The sequence below is a fragment of the Bos grunniens genome, chromosome 19, assembly GCF_055505025.1.
Source record: "Bos grunniens cultivar Pamir isolate PY7600 chromosome 19, Bosgru_T2T1.0, whole genome shotgun sequence".
NCBI classification, from domain to species: domain Eukaryota; kingdom Metazoa; phylum Chordata; class Mammalia; order Artiodactyla; family Bovidae; genus Bos; species Bos grunniens.
In genome coordinates this window covers 35,856,237-35,878,331 of record NC_141183.1, presented here as the reverse complement: position 1 = coordinate 35,878,331, position 22,095 = coordinate 35,856,237, and the positions used below count along the sequence as shown (strand labels likewise).

The 22,095-nt window shown below is 60.9% G+C and overlaps 1 protein-coding gene across 14 annotated transcripts; it reads left to right on the top strand.

Moving 5' to 3' along the window:
• The first annotated feature begins 267 nt into the window (after positions 1-267).
• On the top strand, positions 268-22,060 carry KDM6B (lysine demethylase 6B). 14 transcript variants are annotated; one of them, XM_086359098.1, is made up of 24 exons: positions 268-416; positions 7,183-7,299; positions 12,189-12,312; positions 12,568-12,710; positions 12,803-12,944; positions 13,173-13,271; positions 13,364-13,583; positions 13,692-13,784; positions 13,869-14,030; positions 14,113-14,316; positions 14,404-14,739; positions 14,840-17,037; positions 17,151-17,277; positions 17,403-17,508; positions 18,337-18,542; positions 18,666-18,730; positions 18,814-18,882; positions 18,988-19,136; positions 19,260-19,374; positions 19,480-19,667; positions 19,815-19,956; positions 20,223-20,349; positions 20,435-20,605; positions 20,717-22,060. In XM_086359098.1, exons 5-24 carry the CDS (start codon positions 12,808-12,810, stop codon positions 20,738-20,740), a joined length of 4,938 nt encoding a protein of 1,645 aa, XP_086215224.1. In that variant the 5' UTR covers positions 268-416; positions 7,183-7,299; positions 12,189-12,312; positions 12,568-12,710; positions 12,803-12,807; the 3' UTR covers positions 20,741-22,060. The 14 variants fall into 14 exon arrangements, with proteins under 14 accessions (XP_086215224.1, XP_086215210.1, XP_086215214.1 ...); XM_086359084.1 differs by having other exon boundaries at positions 18,811-18,882; XM_086359088.1 differs by having other exon boundaries at positions 276-416; positions 12,193-12,312; positions 18,811-18,882.
• The last annotated feature ends 35 nt before the right edge of the window (positions 22,061-22,095 follow it).

The following is a 22,095-nucleotide window of genomic DNA, read 5'->3' as shown; positions in this document are numbered from 1 at the left end:
TGGCTAAATCTCTGGGCAGTACTCGAGCAGGTGGGGCGGGGCTTACTTTGGAAGGGCGCGTGATCCAAATGGAATAGGGGTTTGTCAGGCAGGGATCCGTGCTGGACCCCGTACCTTGCACCTTGAACCCTGCACCCCGCACTCGGCATCATTTTCGGCACCTGTGCAGAGGCGAGCGGGGCCGGCAGAAAGCGGGGCGGAGCCCGGGAAAGGGACTCCCGGCGCGAGAAGGGGCGGGACCATGAGAAGGGGCGGGGCTGGGGCGAGGGGGGTGGGGGGGCGGTGTTTGTGTTGGAAAATCCAACTGCGCCACGGGGCGGAGCGGCCCCCCCAGCCCCGGCCTGGGAGAAGGGGGGGCCGCTCGACCCCCTGGGCGACCTTGGGGAACCTGAACACCTGGGACACCCCAGAATCAGGTAACGGGGAGCCGCGAGGGTGTCTGGAAAGAGGGAAACCGTCTCGGCGCAGGGGGGGCGGGACGCCTGAGGCGCAGGATGGGTGAAGATGAGAATGGACGTTCGGGTCTCTGGAGAGGCACTGGGAAGAAAACTGGGTGCAGGACGTCTGGGTCCTTTAGAAAAGGGTAGGGCGGCGTGAGGGAAGAACTGGGCGGCAGATGTCTTGGGTTCCGGATGTTGAGGGGGGCCTGAAAGGACTCCCTGTCCTTCTTGGGCTGGGATTCCCCTTCCCGACACTAGGGCGGGGGTGCGGCGCTGCGGTCCCTCTCTGAAGGGCAGGACTAAAGGTCAGGGTTTGCAGTTGGACTCTTGAGGGCGGGTGTGGTCAGAAAGGGTTGTGTCTCAGGTCCTGGGGCCGCGTTAAGCCTCCCTTTGGTTCTTCCCACGGATGAGGTGTGTATCCTCAGCTGTGACTCTCACACCCGCAGCCCCGACGGCCTCCCAGCGGTAGCCTTCGCCCCATCCCTTCCGCGGCACCTCACCCCGCTGCACTCGGCCTCACCGCGCTAGTCTCCCCATCCCCAGTCCTGCCCCCACTCTGCCACCTCCGGTTACGAGCTCTCACCTAGCTCGGGCCCTTCTCCACTGAACCTTCGCGACTTAGCCGCGAGATGGCGAGAGCGAGACGCGCACAGCGCGACTCAGGGTTCTGGCGTGGGGGATGTGGCCTTGAAAACAGCCGAAGCCCCTTGCCCGGCCAGAGAGAAAGGTGGTCTGAGGTGCTTGTTTGACTTCCTGTCATCTCGGCCCCCTCACAGGAAACTGGGCGAGAGGGCGAAGGGCAGGGGCGGGAGAAGGGCTCGGGGCTCATTCTCCGCCTCCCCGATCTGCGTTAAATAGTGGGGAGGGGGCACGCGGGCAGGTTACTAAGCAACAGAAATTCGCTTCCTGTCGGCTGCGGCTTGTGGCTGACTTAGGATGGGAGTTGGCAGGGTGGGGGGCTGGGAGGCCGCGGCGAAGGTCGAGGGCAGGTCGCCAGGTTCTCGAGACACAGAGAGCCCTAGGAGGAAGCCGGGGAGCAGCGAGCTGCGCTGCCACAGAAACGGACTCGGTGTGAGTCCGGAGGGAGGCGGGACCCAGGAGCGGTGATGAGCTCCGTTCCCCTTCTCTCTGGGGGGTTGCTTGCCCTGTTGCCAGAGTAACTGGAGAGCTAGACTCCGGGGCCAGATTCCCGAACTCGCGCGTCCGCCCAATCCGCTCCAGCGGCTGCCCCTGACATCAGGGCCTTGGCAGCCAATGTGGAGGAGGCATCTTAGAGCGAAAGGAAGAGAGAGAGGGGAGGGGAGGGGTGGAGGCGGGGAGCGGGGAGCTGCCCGGGACCCGCACGTGCACTCCCACACGCTCGCGCCCACCCCCCTCCCTCCGCCGCACGCGCCCGAGTACCCCACCCTGCGCTTGCGCGGCGAGTCAGCGCTCACCGCGCGCCCCCCTTTCTCCTTTCTAGAGAGTCGGTTCGCAAACGAGTACCGGGCTGCGCTTCTCAGCCTCTGGGGACCCAGACGTCTGGGTCCGCTAGCCTTCTTCCTAGGGGTCTAGAGCAGTTAATGCCTGGCGTGGGAGGAGCCAGCTACCTGTTCCCCACCCCAGCTGGAGCCCCACTCTCCCAGGTGGGCTGGGCGGAGCTGTGGTTTCCGGCCCCATCTGCTCCACCGCTGCCGTCCCGGGCTCTGGCTAAAGTTGCCTCCCCAAGAGGAACCGAACGGGTATCAGCGCCCCTTCCCGAGGCTTCACGCGCTCGGGCCCGGCTGCTGTTGGCAGCAGGGAAGGGCACTGCGGGGAAGCCCCGGACGCCCCAGGTGACTCTTCCCGGAGCATCACAACCCGTCTTCGCGTGAATTCTTCCCCTTTGATGTGCACCGAAATCTTTCCCATCCCTAACGTTTCTTCCCCACTCGCCCTGGTGCTCTTTGCACCTCCCTCGGCTCCTTTCGGGCTGTCTCTCCCGGTCCTCACTCGTCCTTCTCGGCTTCTCCCAGTTATATAACTCTTCCTCTCGCCGTGTCCTGATTTCAACTCCACAGACTCCGCCCTGGAACAGCGCGGGGAGGGGCAGGAGAGTTGGGACCCAGACAGATTCCGGCTGGCGGCCGGCTGGGCACAGGGGATCCCGCTGATGGGAGACGGAGCCCCGCGGGACCTGGTGCCCCCGCCCCCCACCTCCCGCCCCCCCCCCCCACGCGAGATCTCGCCCAGGAGAGAGAAGGCACAGTATCTCAGAGGCGTGTCGGGACTCCGTCAGAAATGTGGGTTGGGAGGTCAGGGCTGGAGGCGGAGAGGAGGAGCCGAGAGGCCCGAGTCCCTGGGATTGGAGCCGCGTAGGGGGCAAAAGATAAGGGCGGGACGCCTGGGTTCCTTCCTTCCTCTCTCTTTTGGGTTCCCAGAATTCCTGAGGCTATTTCCCAGGAAGCTTAGCCCGCGGCTCCTCTCCGCCCCTCGGGGTCAAAGGTCTGTGTTAAAGGTGGCCTGGGATGATGTCACCCGTGCACGTGCCCTGGGATAGTTGCCAGGCGATGAGGCCTCCACCCCTTTCCATTCCAGCCCCCTCCCCCCACCACAACCTCCGCCCCGAGTCCAGCTGCAGCCCCGTGCCATCTTTCCCCCTCCTCCGTTCCCTTGGCCTTAGCGTCCTGCAGGTGGGAAACCCTGGCCTGGAGTTTTTGAGGGGGAGGGGCACGGGTGTGGTGTGGTGGACTTTGCCCGTTTGCTGGGCTAAGTGAACCTTGGGTCACGTTTCCCTAGATTGGCACAGAAGAGCTTTCCCTCCAAGTCCCCTGTACCCCCTGGAAAGAGCCTCCCAGCAGTCTTTTTCCTTTCCCACCTGCTGCATTGCCAAGAGGCTCATGGCCCCCACCCCCATATTGAGTTGAAGTGGGAGTGGTTGCCAGCCCCCTGGAGAAGAGCTGTGTGGTATACATCTGGACGCCAGCTCAGCCCTGACCTTTATCAGTGGCACCCCACCCCCACCAGTGAGGAGACGGGTCAAGAAACTATATGGGACTGAAAAGTCAGGGTCTTCATTCTGTGTAGGTGTGTGGATCTCTCGAAGGAAGGGGACTCAGTTGATAGCTACTGCGGCCCTTCTCTATTGAGTTAAATCCTGGGGTTGCTTATGGTATTGGAAAAAATTGGTTTCTCTTTTCCTGTACCTTTAGGGCTTGGGTTGTCAGATCAGACCTGGATTCCATTCTCAGCTCTGCCACTTAGTGGCTACGGGAACTTGGAAAGGTCACAACCTCTCTGAGCCTCCTGTTCTTAGTCTGGAAAATTTAAATATCAATACTTACCTTGTAGGCAGTTGATAGGGAAAAAAATGAGATAATTTATGCAAAGCACTTAGCACAGTGCCTGGCACAGAATGAACACTGAATGCTTGTCATGAAATGCTTATTATTTTTAAATGCTGTTAGTTATTGTTTTTATTATTCTGGTTGTTAGGCCTGGTTCAAACTGGCCAAGACCTTAGGAGTAGGTCAGGGAGTGGAGAGTGTGTGCTAATGTGGTCGGTAGGGGGAAGGGGGCTGGGGATTAGCTTCCCCTGCATTGTGCACTTTATTTGATGAGGGCTTTCCTCAGATTTGTATTGCTTTCACTGGGATTATTTTTTTCCCTCTTTTTGGAGAAGAAACAGCTAAGACTATTTCTCTGGCTGTGGAAATAAAATAATTGTATTGTGGTTCTTGATTTTTGAGCAAGACCCCAGTCCCCTCCCATGTTCTCTGGAGCCTTTCAATTTTGCCAAGGGACTCTACAGTTTCCTTTGCGGGGACAGGGCTGGCTGAGGGGTGTGTAAAAGGTTCGGGTGGGTGGGCAGAGAGACTAGTGCAGGGGGCTGGGGGGGGGGGCGAGTAGTTAAAGGAAGCGACCGGAAGGGAGGAGGAGGGAGCCTGCTGGTGGGGAGGGAGGGAGGGGAGGAGGAGGTGGAGGAGGAGGAGGAGGAGGAGGAGGAGGAGGGAGGGGGTTGGGGAGAGCCTGCTACAGTTCTTTGTTTGACTCCGGGACTCAGGGACGGGGAGGAGGAGGGAGGGAGGCCGAGGCTGCAAGCGCCGGGGCAGGCCCAGGAGGCAGAGGAGGGACCGTCTCCCCCGCCCCCCCAGCCCCCACTCCCCCCCCTGCTGCTCCCCCCCTCCCTACCCGGACTCCGGGGGCACCGCCGGGGGACAGACACCCAGCAGGTAACCCCGGCCTGGCTCGCCCTCCCCTCTCGGGTTTTCCTCCACACCCTCCCTGTGACCCCTTTCCCCGGTTCCGTCTCCCCGTTTCCCCTGGGCTTGCCTCTTTCCCCGTGGCCCTCGGTGTTCCATCTCCCCACTTGGGGTAGTCGCCCGCTGGCCGCGCGGCTGTCTCGTGCAGCCTGACTCCCTTCCCCTCGACCGACAGCTTGCGCACCCCAGGTCTGCCCGTGGCACCTTTCGGGGCTCTGTCTGGCCGCTTCTCCAGGCTTTGCTTTCCTTCCGACCTATCTATCCCCTGGGGCTCTGAGGAAGGAGGGAGTCCCTGTCTTTTTCTCGCTCTCCCAGTTCCCCGCCCCCCAACTCTGGCCCCTTTTCTCCTTCTAGCAGTCTCTAGGGGGTGGGGAGAGAACCGGAATTTGGGGGGCCCTCTGGAGGGGCAAGGGGCTGTATGTCTGCGGGCGAAAGGGGCTGTGAGTGTGTTGGGGTGGGGGCGGGGGCGCTTAGAGACCCGGCTGCCTGTCTGTTGTCCCTTTAAATGGCCCTCACATTTCTGGGGACTTGTAGGGGGGAGGTGGCCAGCCGCCTGCCTGGGGGGCAGGGCCCTCTGTTCGTCCACACAATCAGGGGTGGTAATGATTTAAAGGGACAGCTTTGGTGTGGCCGCTGCCACCCTTGGCCAGCTGGAGGGGGAGCCGGCAGGCCTTGTCTGGGGAGGCTTGGCTGGCAAGCAGGGCATTTGAGGCTGAATCCGTCTCAGGGCCTGCCAGGTCTGGGACAGTGCTTCGGCTGGGACCTGCACGGAGGGTGACAGCTTGCCTGGGGGGCACTCAACCTGGGCCTTCTCCAGGGCCCTGGTCTTTGGGTTCAGGGACTCCTTGGCTGAGAATCCTTGAGTCTAAACTACCGAGTCTGTCATCCACCAGGTGGGGGGCACTGGCAGGTCTGCAGGTGAGCTGCGGGCCAGGCACACTGGAGCTGGCCCTTCAGCTCCCCCTTTTGTTGTTTGGCTCTGTGCACAAGAAAGCTCCAGCCCCTCCCCCAGCTCCCCCTTCCCGTCCACATGCCCCCACCCCCCCACCACACACACACACACACACCCACCCCAGCTGTTGGACAGATGAATTACAGCCTCCGGCTTGGGGCCAGGACTGGTGAGGGATTAAAGCTCTGGGGCTGGCCCTTTAAATGGCTGTTGGCCCCTCCCCCACTCTAGTGTCCAGACACCCCATACACACTCTGCTGACCCCCTTGGACGCCCCTCACTTCTCCTCTTGGTCTGTCCTAAGGCCTGCCACTCCCCATTTTCTAGGCTGGACTCTCCCCAGCATTCCCTTCTCCCCCAACATAACCATATATACAAATTCCACAGACTGCACACACATGAACGAACACACACACTTACTCTCTGGTCTCACATTCTGAGAGTCCCTGTCCTGGAGGGTTCCAGCCTCAAGCTCCTTTCCCCAGCAGAAGGATCTTGCCTGCCTGGCCTCCCTAGCCTGCAGCTGACCACTACTCTGGCCAGGTGAGGGGCCTTGCGTAGGTCAGAAATAGCACCTCCCTGGGGGCAGTGTCATCAGCAGCTGAAGCAGCTTGCAGCACATTGCATCATGGAGGCTGGGGGCTGGGGGCTGGTGGCCTGAGTCTCTGGGGCAGTGGGAAGAATGGGGGCTGGAAGGCCAGAGAGTGGAGAGGCTAAATGCTGAGCCCAAGTGTCTGGGTCCTTAAGGGCAAAGAACTGTGGCTAAGAGGGCAGAAAACAGGTCCCTGAGGAGTGAGTTTGAGGTGAGGGCAGACAGGTGTGACCCCTGGATGGATACCTGATTCTTGGTCCTGGACCTAGACACCTACCTTCTTGTCTCTGAGAGTTAGGAGGGGAGGGAGTGGGCCCCTATCGCCTTCTTGGGCCACAGAGAGGAAGGAGGTGATGGGGAAACAGGATATGGCCTTGATGGGTGGATGGAAGGAGGCTTGCAGCAGAGGCCACTTCCAGACCCAGGCCTAGAGTCACAGTCCTTGATGAGGAGGAAGGCTCCTCCCTGCTGGGCCCGTTCGTCTAGTCTGGCCACCTGTACTGCTCACCACGACCTGCCTGCACCTGCCTGGGGGAAGGCAAGGGGGCAGAGTCCAGAGGGTGGGGTTGACTGGTGTCTTGATAAGGTTAGGGAGGAGACTGCGCTGAAGGAAGAGTTTCTGCAAGCCTGAGGCCAGGACTGAAGCTGACTTGGGTGAGATGTCAGAAGTGGTTGGGACTTCTTTGGGGCCAGGGACTCTGAGCAGGAAGGTCCAGTCAGAAGAGGAATCATGGGCTGGGTGTCCACTGTGGACTTAACACTGGTGCTGGGGCATGTGCCCTCACTCTCTGGTCCAGGCTGCTTCTTAAAGGGGAAGGCTCTTGGATTGGCTTTTTCTGGTTGCCATGGAAACAGATTCGGATTCTCCCATCCCATCTGACCACCAGAGCCAGGTTTCTCCTCAATAAGGGGATAGGGGGCACAGGAAAATTCTCCAGCCTGGGAAGTCCCACCTCTAACTGGCTTTTTTTCTTTTAGGTTCCCCCAGGCACCATGCCAGCCCCGTAGTACCACCCACCTCACCCACTGTGGTCTGCTGCACCCTACTGCTGGGACACTGGTTCCAATGAGACAGGGCACACCAAACTCCACCTGGTAAGTACTGCCCTGAGCAATGCAGTACCTCCCCGCAATAGTCCCAACTCTGCACCCCATGCAAGAAAGATTGGTATGATCTAGATCATGCCCATGCCTCAGAATGGTCCAGTCCAACTCTGAGCATCCCCCCACCATGTGGTGATTGAGTGGTTCAGTCTTCCTCATTTATGGTGCTCCCCTCTGTTGCCTATGAATGGTTCATCCCTGTACTTCACCAGCCTCTTAACTACCACCAAAAAAATCTATCCCCCTTCCCAAGCGCCTCAACTCAGTTACTTATTGAATTAACCTGGGGTTTGCAGGGCAGAAAGTAGAGATAAGATAGCTGGAGGGATTTTTTTTTTTTTTTCTTCTTCTTCTCTTTTTGGAATGAGGAGGGCTTTGCCCTGGTAAGAATTGTTGAACAGCTTGGCTTATGGAGGGTGATTGAAAACTGAATTAGAGAGATACTGGAGGCCACTGTCTTGAAAACCTGCCTCTTTTGCTTCCCTGTCTCCTCCTGCCAGTTCTCTGCCCAAGGCCCTGCTCCATCCCCTCCCCCATTTTACAGAAGAAATTATACCTAAGGTAGAGACCTAAGTTCTCTTAAGTGCGTGTTGTTCATCTCCACTACTCAGTAATACTGTTTTGAGTGGGACTTAGAGAGTTTTCTTCTATGTATCTCATTGTTTGGCAAGATGGTTGGCACAATTGGGGTGCCTCAGTGGAATTGCGTTGAATGTGTTAACTGAGTGAGCTTCATGGCCAAGAAACTGATGGCTTCTGAGAAACACTGCACAGCCTCCTACCTACATCTTCTCTAGAGGACATGAGACATTTGGGATGGTAACATGGGGGAAAGCTGAGGGACAGGCTGACCGCGGAAACATCCTGTGCGGATAAAACCAACAGGGAATAGTACAGAGGCATTATAGAAGAGTGGTAAGAAGAAGGCTCTGGAAAGAAGCCTAGCTCTTACTCAAGGACTTGACCAAGTTATATAACCTTGCTGAGCCTGTTTCCTCATCTGTAAAATGGGGTAGTACGACGTCAGGTTCTAGAGAGGAGTTTTTTAAAATGTCTATAAAGTGCTTAACACTGTACCTGGTACGTAGTAAGTATTCACTAAATGCTAGCAATTAACCATCACAATGGGAGGCACAGGGAGCTGTGAGGATAAGCAAAGTTGTTGAAGAATAGGACATAAATGAAGGCAGTGCCTGCGTCCTCCGTCATGTCTCACACTTTGCACCCCCAAGGACTGTAGCCTATGGAGTGGGTTGCCATTGCCTCCTCCAAGGGATCTTCCCCACCCAGGGATCGAACCCATATCTCCTGCACTGGCGGGCGGACTCTTTACCACTGAACCACCTGGGATGCTCCACAAATGAAGGCAGGCAAACCTCTAAATACTTGACTCAAACAGAAGGCTCACTGATCCAGCAAGATGCGGGGGATCAGGATGCGGGGGAGTGGGGCGAGGACTCAGCAGGGTCAGCCTGCTCCAGTGTCTCCCTGACTCTGTTCAGGAACATGAAGGCAAACACAGAAGGGCATGTGCAGAGAGACACACGTGATCACGCAAGTGATGCAGAGGCAGTCCCAGACAAAAGACCGAGACAGGAGCCAGGCAGACACACAGACCGTGTAGACAGGCGTAATGACAGGAACGCGTCAGACAAGGCACTGAAGGAGACAAGATGAGCAGATATGCAGGTGCGCACGGAGACAGACACCAGGACCCACACATTGCCGACCTTGTCAGACAGACTGGTGAACACAGCGGTCCAGTCAGAGGCAGACACAAGGCTCGCAGTGACACACAGCGGGCCGGGGCCGGCACTGTCACTTCTCGGTGAGGGGCGGGGAGGGGCCAGCAGCGGGGGAAGGCTGGGGAAGGGAATCCCGAGCGGGCTGCCTGCCCGGGGTGGCTGAGTCACAGCGGAGCCCCAGCCGGCGGCCCTCCCCTCGCCTCCCCCTCCCCCAGGTAAGAAGCGAGCTGTAACCCCTCGCTGCCACCAGGCAGAACGGGGCCTGACAGCGAGCGGGACGCGGCAGGGTTCCCGGGCCGGCTCCACCTCCGCGCGTGCCGCGTGCCTGCTGACGGCCTGCTCGGTAATACCCTATCTGCGGGGTCTTGTCTTTGGCCGGCACGTGAATCTGCGTGCTCACGTCTGGCTCCTCATCCCGCACGGCAGGAGCGGGGTGTGCTGCTCCTCCGGCCTCGCGCCCAGAGAGAGTTAAGTGGGTGTGATTGATAGAGTGGGTCTCTCTCGGGGCTCTAGGGGGAGGGGGGCCGGTTAAAGTCCCCGAGTCCAGAGCCCGGATGGAGGGGGCGGAGCTGGGCTTAGCCGGGAGTGCCCGGATGGAGGGGCGTGGCTTCGGCTGGAGAAGAGTTAACCCTTTCGGAGCGGCTGACTCCCAGGACTCTGGGTCCGACGGGAGAGGCTGGAATGCCTGCCAAGAAGTGTACTGTCCTCCCAGCCTGGCTTTGGCTGCGTGCGTTTGCCTCTCATCTGTGTTTGAAGAGCCTGTGGGTGTCTGTGCCTGCCGGTGATTGTCCCCTCCCCTGAGTTAGTACGGACACTGGGAGTCGGGGCGGGCTATTCCTGCCCCAAAGCGAGAGTGGTGAGAGTGGACCGCGCGCGGGCCGGCTGCCGGCCGCTGGGGAACAGGTGTGAGCGCAGCGTCGGGGCTGCCCGGCGCGGGGAGGGGCCGTCGTGGGGGAAGACGAGAGGGGAAATTCCGCGGGACCGGTGGGGAGCGGTGTGTGGGCTGAGTTGTGTCTGCCTCTGACTGTGTGTGTGTCTGTGTGTGTTCAGGGAGGCGGGGGCTGAGTCAGTGGGAATAAGGGGAAGGTTTTCTGGGTGACTCACGCTCCCCCACATCAAGCCTGAATCACACCGCGAGGGAGGGCTTTGTACAGGAGGCGGATGGGAAGTCAGGCGCCTGGGTCCCGGGTGGGGACAAGGACCCGAGGTGGTCGACGAGAGTGAGTGTGTGTTTAGTGTACAGGAAGTTTTTGTTCTCGAGAGAGAGAGGGCTGTTGTATTCCGAGTACCGGCGTAGGGGTTTGTGGACAGAGGTGGAAAGGAGCTGGAGGACGGGACTGGCTGTTTTAGGGAAAGCTGAGTCAGTTCCCCGTGGGAAAGGGGAAGTGGTAGAGGGGAAGTGTCATCATCGCAGAAGGGGAAGTTGCATTTCCTGGTAACTGGCAGCACCCTCGGCACCACTTCCCAGTCGGGGGTCTGTTCCTCAGATGTCCGGACCCTCGGTTCCCCGTTTTCCCTTGTCTGGTCCCTGAGTCCCAGGACTTAGGTCAGGGCAACTGGCCAGGGCTATGCTTGACCGCAGTTAAGCGCTGTACTTGATCCAGGGCTTGGTAACTGACATACAGGCTGTTTGGTGAGGAGATAGTTCTGACCGAAACTCCGCGTGAATCGCGGATAGGGTCCGCAGAGCCCCAGCGCCTACCAGGGCTCGCCGGGGACCTGTGGGGTCCAAGCGCTTGCGTGCAAACAGATGACCTTGCCCTGCGGAGGGTGGACTGTTTTCACCAGAAACCTGCCTGCCCTTGTGGGTTGGGTGGAAATTTCCCCACAGGGCAGACTTCTCTTGGTGAAGGCGAACTTTCCAGCCGCCCCCAGCCCCTCGTCGCGTCGCGCGTTCTCCCCCGGCTTCCTGCCCGGCGCTAGCTCCAGCTGGAGCGCTGGCCCCGCCCCCGCCGCTTTGTACTCTACACTCGCCTCTCGCAGCCCTTTGTACTCTAGACTCTGAATGGACCGATCCTGGAGCGGAGCCGGCTTCCTACCTGCCGGGACGCTGGGTAGGCGAGGAGGCGGCGAGGGGACCGTGATCCTGGGCTCAGAGAGCCGAGAAGGAAGAACTGGGGCTAAAGGGAAAGTGCCCAGGAATGGGAGCGCTGCTCCCTTCGTGGGTCTAGCCAGCACCGACGGGAAAGGGTTGGGGGGCGGGGTGAAGGAGGAAGTGAAACGGGTTCTGGGTTCTTTAAGGGAGTGGGCGGTGAGAGTGGGACAAGGGTGATGTCACCCGCCTGGCGGGCCCCGCCCTCCTCCCTCCCGAAGGACCCCCCCCCCTACTCTTACACACGCCGCTTCCGCTGCGCAAGTAGCCACGTCACGGGCAACCCCCGAAATCCCCCCTCCCTTGGGGGGCGGGGGCCACGTGGGCCGTGGGGAACCGCGTGGCCCTGGCGGGTAAGGGCATAGAGGATACGGGAGCCACGCGAGAGGGGCCACTCGGGACCGCATGCGCGACTTCTCAGAAGTTGGGGGCTTAGAGGGGGGTTTTGGTTTTGGGGGTCGGTTGGTATTGAAGATCTACAGAGCCAGGGGAAGTGGAGCTGGAGGAACTGGGTATGAAGCTGGGGATTTGACCATGTTTTGGGATGGGGGTCAGGGGTGGGGGGTGGAGCGCTCAGATCGCGGCGCGGGCGGGTTTGTGTGCCATAGAAGTTGCCCTGAGTGGCCAGCCCTAAGCAGTTCCTAGAGGGTGGGGAGGTCAGAGGCTGGGCGAGATGAAGTGAGGAGGGGTAGCGACGGCTATGTTGGTATTATGCTTCCGTGTGCCAGCCTTTCGTCTTAGGCGGCAGGGCAGGGGGCGTTTCGGGCGGTCTAGCGCGGACCACTGGCGGCTCTGTGGGCGCGTGGGACTTACGGGTAGCTCCATGCTCCATGCCGGCCCGAGTGTGCGACCCGCCGCCTTCACCCGGATGGGTCTCAGGCTTCGCTTGCCTTGCCCGATCAAGTGTCAGCTTGGAGATGGAGACCCTAGGTGGGAGCCGCGGGGTCACGTCGGGGTCACCCCGGGCAGAGCCCGTCTGACCGGCTCCGCCGCCCCTCCTCCCCCGGCAGCGGCCGGGCTAACCTTGCGCCTATTGGTCCCAGCCAGGCTGTTACTGAGGCGGAGACACGGGTGATGATTGGCTTTCTGGGGAGAGAGGAAGTCCTGTGATTGGTCAGGTCGCCGGAGCTCGCCGACGCCGGGAGAGGACGCTCCCACGGAGGCCGGGTAAGCGGCCGCTGCGCTGCAGCTCGGCCCCCGGGGCTCCCGCCTGGAAACCTGGCAGCGCAGCCACCCCTTCACCCCGGCTTGCCCTCCCGCGTGCTCCACTCTTCTGGGCCTCCGAGGGTTCCTTAGGCCAGGTGGACCGCTCCTCGGGGACAGTCATCTCTGCGCAGATCAGAGACCTGTAGGGGCCACAGCCGGCGGCCCCGACTGTGTGCTGGCCAGCTCACCTCACTCCTTTTCCTCTCCTCTCCGTAGAATTGGCTGTGAAAAGCCCTGGGCGACTCTCTGGGAGCAGTGGGCACTCCTGTCAGAGCGGCTGGAGAGGGACCATCGCTCCAGGGAGCTGGGGCAGGGGGCCGTGCCCGATCTCCAGGGCTCCTGGGGCCACTGCTGACCTGGTAAGGGAAGACTGGGCCCGAGTCGGCTGTGTGTACCCTGACGGCTCAGTCTTTGTCCCCGGTAGGATCATCATCTCTTCTCTTTGATTTAGGCTGGATGCATCGGGCAGTGGACCCTCCAGGGGCCCGCGCTGCACGGGAAGCCTTTGCCCTTGGGGGCTTGAGCTGTGCTGGGGCCTGGAGCTCCTGCCCGCCCCATCCCCCTCCTCGGAGCGCATGGCTGCCTGGAGGCAGGTGAGAACTTGTTCAGTCTCTGCCTCCAGGCACTCCTTTTCCCATCTCTGCTCCTCAGCCTCTGTCATCCATCTGGTGCCATCCCTCTCTTCTGCTGTCCGTCTGGTGGGCCTCAGTGTAGCCCTCAGCTGCTTTCTCTGTTTTCCTCACAGCTTTCCTCTTCCCTAGGTAAAGAGAGACAGGGCTGTTCCACCTTGCTGTAGAGTAACAGAGTCCTTCTCTCTCCAGGTGCTCTGCCAGCCTCGGGCAGCCCCCACTCTCTGCTCCCCTACCCCCTTCACACGGCAGTAGCTCTGGGCACCCCAACAAACCGTATTATGCTCCAGGGTGAGTGAGGATTGAAAGGTGCTGGGGATGGGAAGTAAGGCTGGGCCTTGTTCCTCAAGCCTCACCACCTCCCCTCCCCTTCTGCTCTGTAGGACACCCACCCCAAGACCCCTCCATGGGAAGCTGGAGTCCCTGCATGGCTGTGTGCAGGCATTGCTCCGGGAGCCAGCCCAGCCAGGGCTGTGGGAGCAGCTTGGGCAGCTGTACGAGTCAGAGCATGACAGTGAGGAGGCTATTCGCTGCTACCACAGCGCCCTTCGATACGGAGGAAGCTTGGCTGAGCTGGGCCCCCGGGTCGGCCGACTCCAGCAGGTGGGATGAGGCAGGACACAGGGAGCTGGGGTTGTGAGTTCTGATTCACTGTTCTCATCTTCCATCTGCTTCTGCTCTGTCTTCTGCACTCTCCCCCCACCTTCTCAGGCCCAGCTCTGGAACTTTCACGCTGGGTCCTGCCAGCACCGACCCAAGGTCCTGCCCCCATTGGAGCAAGTGTGGAACTTGCTACACCTTGAGGTGAGGCTGGGGCTGGGTGGGCTAGGGACGAGGGCTGGGCCAGGTCTGCACCTGTGCCATTCTCTCTCTCTTTTTTGTCCTTAGCACAAACGGAACTACGGGGCCAAGCGGGGGGGTCCCCCAGTGAAACGAGCCGCTGAACCCCCAGTGGTGCAGCCTGTGCCTCCCGCAGCACTCTCAGGCCCCTCAGGGGAGGAGGGGCTCAGCCCTGGTGGCAAGCGCAGGAGAGGCTGCAGCTCTGAGCAGGTATGATGGCACCTGGGTGGTCAGCAGTGAGCAAGTAGGGCTGGGGTGAGGAGTGGGACTCTCACACTCTCTTTTCTTCCAGACGGGCCTTCCTCCAGGGCTGCCACTGCCTCCACCACCATTGCCGCCACCACCACCCCCACCCCCACCACCACCCCCTCCCCCACCTCTGCCTGGCCTAGCCACCAGCCCTCCATTTCAGCTGACCAAGCCAGGGCTGTGGAGTACCCTTCATGGAGATGCCTGGGGCCCCGAGCGCAAGGGTTTAGCACCCCCAGAGCGCCAGGTGAGCTCCCCTCTGTGGCTGCTTGCCTCTCAGCTCGGTCCCCATGTCCTTCATTTCTCATGCGGTATCCTCATTTCTCACTGACAGGAGCAGCGGCACTCGCTGCCTCACCCATATCCATACCCGGCTCCGGCTTACCCTGCTCACCCCCCTGGCCACCGGCTGGTCCCGGCTGCTCCCCCAGGCCCAGGCCCCCGCCCCCCAGGAGCAGAGAGCCATGGCTGCCCGCCTGCCACCCGTCCCCCTGGAAGTGACCTTAGAGAGAGCAGAGTTCAGAGGTCGCGGATGGACTCCAGCGTTTCACCAGCAGCAACCACCGCCTGCGTGCCTTACGCCCCTTCCCGGCCCCCCGGCCTCCCCGGCACCACCAGCAGCAGCAGCAGCAACACTGGTCCCCGTGGCGTGGAGCCGAGCCCAGGCATTGTGAGTGACAGCCACAGGTGGGGGCGGGGGGGTGGTGGTGGGGAGGCCGGGGTGTTGTGCCTGGAGCAGCACTCTGACCACGGTCCTGCTCCTTTTGTAGCCCGGCGCTGACCATTACCAGACACCCGCGCTGGAGGTCTCCTCTCACCAAGGCCGCCTGGGGCCCTCGGCACACAGTAGTCGGAAACCCTTCCTGGCGGCTCCTGCTGCCACTCCCCACCTGTCTCTGCCACCTGGCCCCACCTCACCTCCTCCACCCTCTTGTCCCCGCCTCATACGCCCCCCACCCCCTCCTGCCTGGCTGAAGGGCCCAGCCTGCCGGGCAGCTCGTGAAGATGGAGAGATCTTAGAGGAGCTCTTCTTCGGGGCTGAGGGACGCCCCCGTCCTCCCCCTCCCCCACTTCCCCACCGCGAGGGCTTCTTGGGGCCTCCGGCCCCCCGCTTTTCTGTGGGCACTCAGGATTCGCACACCCCTCCCACTCCCCCAACCACCAGCAGCAGCAGCAGCAACAATGGCAGCCACAGCAGCAGCCCTACTGGGCCTGTGTCCTTCCCCCCACCTCCTTATCTGGCCAGAAGTATGGACTCCCTTCCCCGGCCCCCCAGCCCCACACTGAGCCCCCAGGACCCACCCCTTGCACCCCTGACTCTTGCCCTGCCTTCAGCCCCTCCCTCCTCTTGCCACCAAAATACCTCAGGAAGCTTCAGGCGCCCGGAGAGCCCTCGGCCCAGGGTCTCCTTCCCAAAGACCCCCGAGGTGGGGCCGGGGCCATCCCCAGGCCCCCTGAATAAAACCCCCCAGCCTGTGCCGCCCAGGGTCGGGGAGCTGCCTGCCCGAGGCCCTCGACTTTTTGATTTCCCTCCTACCCCTCTGGAGGATCAGTTTGAGGAGCCAGCTGAATTCAAGATCCTACCTGATGGGCTGGCTAATATCATGAAGATGCTGGATGAATCCATTCGCAAGGAGGAGGAGCAGCAACAACAGGAGGCAGGCGCGGTCCCCGTCCCCCCGCCTCCTCTGAAGGAGCCCTTTGCATCTCTGCAGCCTCCGTTCCCCACCGACACAGCCCCAGCCACCACTGCTGCCGCCGCCGCCACCGCCACCACCACCACCACCACCACCACCACCACAGCCACCCAGGAAGAGGAGAAGAAGCCACCAGCCCTGCCACCACCGCCGCCTCTAGCCAAGTTCCCCCCACCACCCCAGCCACAGCCACCGCCACCCCCGCTCCCCCCACCAGCCAGCCCGGCCAGCCTGCTCAAGTCCTTGGCCTCCGTGCTGGAGGGACAAAAGTACTGTTACCGAGGGACTGGAGCTGCTGTTCCCACCCGGCCTGGGTCCTTGCCCACCACTCAGTATTCCCCTGGTCCCTCATCAGGTGCTACCGCCCCGCCACCCACCTCAGTGGCCCCGAGCGCCCAGGGCTCCCCACAGCCCTCCGCTTCCTCGTCATCTCAGTTCTCTACCTCAGGCGGGCCCTGGGCCCGGGAGCGCAGGGCCAGCGAAGAGCCAGCCCCAGGCCCCATGGCCCCCGCCCCGCCGCCCCCACCCCTGCCTCTGCCCCCTGCTCGCTCTGAGTCTGAGGTGCTAGAAGAGATCAGTCGGGCTTGTGAGACCCTTGTGGAGCGGGTAGGCCGGAGTGCCACGGACCCGGCAGACCTGGTGGACACAGCAGATGCAGCGGACAGTGGAGCTGAGCGATTGCTGCCTCCAGCTCCGGCCAAGGAGGAGAGCGTTGGGGTGGCAGCTGCGGCAGGACCCGGGGGCAGCAAGCGGCGGCAGAAGGAGCACCAGAAAGAGCACCGGCGGCACAGGCGGGCCTGCAAGGACAGTGTGGGGCGGCGGCCCCGTGAGGGCAGGGCCAAGACCAAGGCCAAGGCCCCCAAAGAAAAGAGCCGCAGGGTGCTGGGGAACCTGGACTTGCAGAGCGAGGAGATCCAGGGTCGTGAGAAAGCCCGGCCAGATCTTGGTGGGGCCTCCAAGGCCAAGCCACCCACAGCTCCAGGCCCTCCACCTGCTCCTGCCCCCTCTGCCCAGCCCACACCCCCGGCAGCCCCTGCCCCTGGGAAGAAGGCTCGAGAGGAAGCTTCAGGGCCACCAGGGGTCAGCCGGGCTGACATGCTGAAGCTGCGCTCACTCAGCGAAGGGCCCCCCAAGGAGCTGAAGATCCGGCTCATCAAGGTAGAGAGCGGTGACAAGGAGACTTTCATCGCCTCCGAGGTGGAAGAGCGGCGGCTGCGGATGGCAGACCTTACCATCAGCCACTGTGCTGCTGACGTTGTGCGTGCCAGCAAGTGAGTTGGGGGCTGTCACCTGGGAGGCTGTTGGCCTGGCCTGGCCCAGCAGGATGGCCCCTTACCCAGCCTACTGATATTTCTGTTTTAATAATTTCGCTGTCCTTCTGCAGGAACGCCAAGGTGAAAGGGAAGTTTCGAGAGTCCTACCTGTCCCCTGCCCAGTCTGTGAAACCGAAGATCAACACTGAGGAAAAGCTGCCCCGGGAAAAACTCAACCCACCCACACCTAGCATCTATGTATGTGTGCCCTGTATGCTCAGAACCGCCCCCGCCTGTGGGTTTTAGGACAGGGTTGGGGCTGTTGGGCCCTGAGCCTAGGATAGGGCTCTGACCCCAGATCCGTCTCCTTGATTGTCCCTCAGCTGGAAAGCAAACGGGATGCCTTCTCGCCGGTGCTGTTACAGTTCTGTACAGACCCTCGAAATCCCATCACCGTGATCCGGGGCCTGGCAGGCTCCCTGCGGCTCAGTGAGTGTGTGGGCAGAAAGGTGTGGGGAGGGCTGCAAGGATCTGGGACTTTGGGGACCTCTGAGAGTGCGTCCTCTGGAAGACCGGACCACGGCTATAGTGAGCTCTCCTTAGTCATGTGTAAGCCATATTGGACAAGTGCTCTGAGTGGGGGGTTAGCTGACCTCAGGCTTCCCTTCCATCTGTTTGAACCCAGTTAGTAGGCAAGTGGAAAGGGAATGTATCTCAGGATCTGGTTAAGAGTCATTTCTCGTTTTCTTGGTGATGAAGAATGTGAAGAATATAGATGGTGAAAAACTTGAGAAGCCTCATGGTTTAGGGCTTTCTTCTTTTTCAACTTTTTATTGTGCACAATTTCAAACAGATACAAAAGTAAAGAAACCATACAGAATTATAAAATCAGTTTTGTTTCTTCTATACTTGTAGCTCTCTGTTACCCCATATCCTCCCCTTCCTTCACTTTTACTTGAAGCGCATTCTAGGCTTTTACTTGACAGAAAGAAACCTTTCATTGGATCCTGTGATAATGTAAAGAAACTCTTCTTCATTGAGTATATAGTGTGTCAAGTGTTCTGCACGTGCAGCCTCATGTATACATGAGGACTCTGGGGGAGGGGCTGGGACTCGAGCAGCAGCGGGAGAAAGGGGGTTGGCTCTCATCCAGGTAAAGGCCAGGTCAGGGAGGGCCTCCCAGCTTCATGAGGGGCTGGGGTTTTCACCTGTGCTTGCTGGGTCGAGCTCTGAGAAGCCTGTGTCCACCTCGTCAGAGGTGTGAGGAGCAAAGAGGGACAGTTGGGGCCTCACTCCCTGCTCGGCCCTCCCTTGCAGACTTGGGCCTCTTCTCCACCAAGACTTTGGTGGAGGCGAGTGGGGAGCACACAGTGGAGGTGCGCACCCAGGTGCAGCAGCCCTCGGATGAGAACTGGGATCTGACGGGCACACGACAGATCTGGCCCTGCGAGAGCTCCCGTTCCCATACCACCATCGCCAAGTACGCGCAGTACCAGGCCTCATCCTTCCAGGAATCCCTGCAGGTGAGAGCTGCCCACGCAGGCAGAGGCAGGGGTGTGGGGTCAGGGAACTTGGAGCCCTGGTTGTGGTGGGCAGACCCCAGGAAGGTGGCTGACCCAGGCCCGTCTACCCCTGTGGCTGAGCAGGAGGAGAAGGAGAGTGAGGACGAGGAGTCAGAGGAGCCGGACAGCACCACAGGAACCCCTCCTAGGTAGGACGCTTTGCCCCTGCTGTTCATGACTCCTTCCTTTCTCTCACTTCCCCACCAACCTTTGCGCTTCACTCCTGCAGCAGTGCACCAGACCCGAAGAACCATCACATCATCAAGTTTGGCACCAACATCGACCTGTCTGATGCTAAGCGGTCAGTGGGGCTGAGGCCAGGCAGCTGGGGCAGGAATGCCAACGGGTCAGCAAAGCCCAGGTAGTCGCTCACCTGGCTGCCCCCCCCCACCCCCCGCCCCCGCAGGTGGAAGCCCCAGCTGCAGGAGCTACTGAAGCTGCCCGCCTTCATGCGTGTCACCTCCACGGGGAACATGCTGAGCCACGTGGGCCACACCATCCTGGGCATGAACACGGTGCAGCTGTACATGAAGGTGCCCGGCAGCCGAACGCCAGGTGCGCTCCTAGCAATGCTGCCGCTGGTGCTCCTCTGTCAACCAATGAGCGCCCAAGGGCGGGCTCATCGCGCAAAGCAGGTCGGCTCCCACTGACCGTGCAGTTCTCTGTCGCCTCCTGCAGGCCATCAAGAGAACAACAACTTCTGCTCGGTCAACATCAACATTGGCCCAGGAGACTGCGAGTGGTTCGCGGTGCACGAGCACTACTGGGAGACCATCAGCGCCTTCTGCGACCGGTGCGCGCCGCCTTCCGCCCTTCTTCCCCCTCCCCAACTAGATAAGCCCGCACGTCCCGTCCTTGGATCCCCAGATTTCCATCTGACCCTGTGGCTCTCCTCCAGGCACGGCGTGGACTACCTGACGGGTTCCTGGTGGCCAATCCTGGATGACCTCTATGCTTCCAACATCCCTGTGTACCGCTTCGTGCAGCGCCCCGGAGACCTGGTGTGGATTAATGCGGGCACCGTGCACTGGGTGCAGGCCACCGGCTGGTGCAACAACATCGCCTGGAACGTGGGGCCCCTCACCGGTGAGAGAGTGGGGCCAGGTGGTGGGGTGAGCCACTCAGTGGTGAGGGGCTGGGTCCCTGGGGAGTGAGCCCTGTAGAGGGGTGGGCTTGGAGGGCGCCAGGCTGTGGCCCAAGTGGTCACCTGTCGTGACCCTTTCTGGCCTGCAGCCTATCAGTACCAGCTGGCCCTGGAACGATATGAGTGGAATGAGGTGAAGAATGTCAAATCCATTGTGCCCATGATTCACGTGTCCTGGAACGTGGCTCGCACGGTCAAAATCAGCGACCCCGACTTGTTCAAGATGATCAAGTGAGGGAGGGCCCTGTTTGGGAGGGAGCCCATCCTCATCCGACCTGGCCCGCAGAACAATTCCTGGTTCCACCCCTTCCTCCAGCCACCTCTCCGCCGGGTCAGTCCTGCGGGGCTGCTGTGCTGGGTCGGCTGACGAGGCCCCTGCCCCAGAAGCTTTGTTCTCTCGCAGTCTGAGTACATGAAATTTCTCCTGTGACAGGGATGTGTCGGGCGGTGACCGGGGAGGCCCGGCCCGCCCCACCATCCCCTCGCCCCGCCCGCAGGTTCTGCCTCCTGCAGTCCATGAAGCACTGCCAGGTGCAGCGGGAGAGCCTGGTGCGGGCCGGGAAGAAAATTGCCTACCAGGGCCGGGTCAAGGATGAGCCCGCCTACTACTGCAACGAGTGCGACGTGAGTGCCCCGTCCCCGCTTCCCTGAGGGCCGGCGCTGTCCTCGGGCCTGCCTCCCTGTGACCGCCGCCCCCTCCCCGCCGCAGGTGGAGGTGTTCAACATCCTGTTCGTGACGAGCGAGAACGGCAGCCGCAACACGTACCTGGTGCACTGCGAGGCGTGCGCGCGGCGCCGCAGCGCGGGCCTGCAGGGCGTGGTGGTGTTGGAGCAATACCGCACCGAAGAGCTGGCGCAGGCCTATGACGCCTTCACGCTGGTGAGGGCCCGGCGCGGCGGGGGTCGGGCAGGCGGGGACTGCGGGGGGGGCGCCGGGGCGGGCCGGGGGTGGGTGACCGCGCCTCTGAGCCCCGCCCGCTCTCTCCCGCAGGCCCCCGCCAGCACGTCGCGATGAGGCCGGACGCCCCGCCCGCCCGCCCGCCCGCAGGGCGCCGCGGGGCCACCAGCACACGCCTGGGCTGGACCTAGGTCCCGCCTCTGGCCGGGAAGGGGGTCGGGCCCAGCCCTTCCACCCCATTGGCAGCTCCCCTCACTTAATTTATTAAGAAAAGATAATTTTTTTTAAACAAATATGAGGAAAAAAAGGAAAAAAAATGGGAGACGGGGGAGGGGGCTGGCAGCCCCTCGCCCACCAGCGCCTCCCCTCACCGACTTTGGCCTTTCTAGCAACAGACACAAGGACCAGGCTCCGGCGGCGGCGGGGGTCACATACGGGTTCCCTCACGCCTGCCAGCCGCCCGCCCGCCCGCCCGGCGCAGACGCACGCGGCTCGCGTATGTACATAGACGTTACGGCAGCCGAGGTTTTTAATGAGATTCTTTTTATGGGCTTTACCCCTCCCCCAGAACCTCCTTTTTTACTTCCAATGCTAGCTGTGACCCCTGTACATGTCTCTTGTTTATTCACTTGGTTATGATTTGTATTTTATGGGTTTTTTTTTGTTTTTTGGTTTTTAATTTATAACAGTCCCACTCACCTCTATTTATTCATTTTTGGGAAAACCCAACCTCCCGCACCCCAAGCCATCCCGCCAGCCCCTCCAGGGACCGCCCGCTGCCGGTCTCTCCCTGCGCCCTAGTGTGTGTCCGGGCCCGGCCCGACCGTCTCCGCCTGTCCGCCCGCCCGCCCGCCCGCGGCTCCAGCCGGGTTCTCATGGTGCTCAAACCCGCTCCCCTCCCCCTACGTCCTGCACTTTCTCGGACCAGTCCCCCACTCCCGACCCGACCCTAACCACGCCTGAGGGTGAGCGACTCCTGTACTGTAGGGGAAGAAGTGGGAACTGAAATGGTATTTTGTAAAAAAAAAAAAAAAAAAAAAAAGAAAAAAAATTTAAAGTTTTAAAGAAAGAACTATGAGGAAAAGGAACCCCGTCTTTCCCAGCCCCGGCCAATTTTAAAAACACGGACCTTCCCCTCACCACCCCACCTTCCCCTCTTTTCTTTTTAAGCGTGAAACAGCCCAGGCCAGGGCCTCACTGGGGCAGGGACACCCCGGGATGAGTTTCTCTGGGGCTTTATTTTCGTTTTGTCGGTTGTTTTTTGTTTTCTCCTCCACGCTGGGGCTGCGGAGGGGTGGGGGATTTACAGTCCCGCCCCCTCGCACTGCACTGTCTTTCTGCCCCAGGGGCAGAGGGGTCTTCCCAACCCTACCCTTATTTTCGGTGATTTTTGTGTGAGAATATTAATATTAAAAATAAAATCAGAAAAAAAAAAAATCCTGTTTCGGTAACGTGCTAGTGGTAGCAAGGAG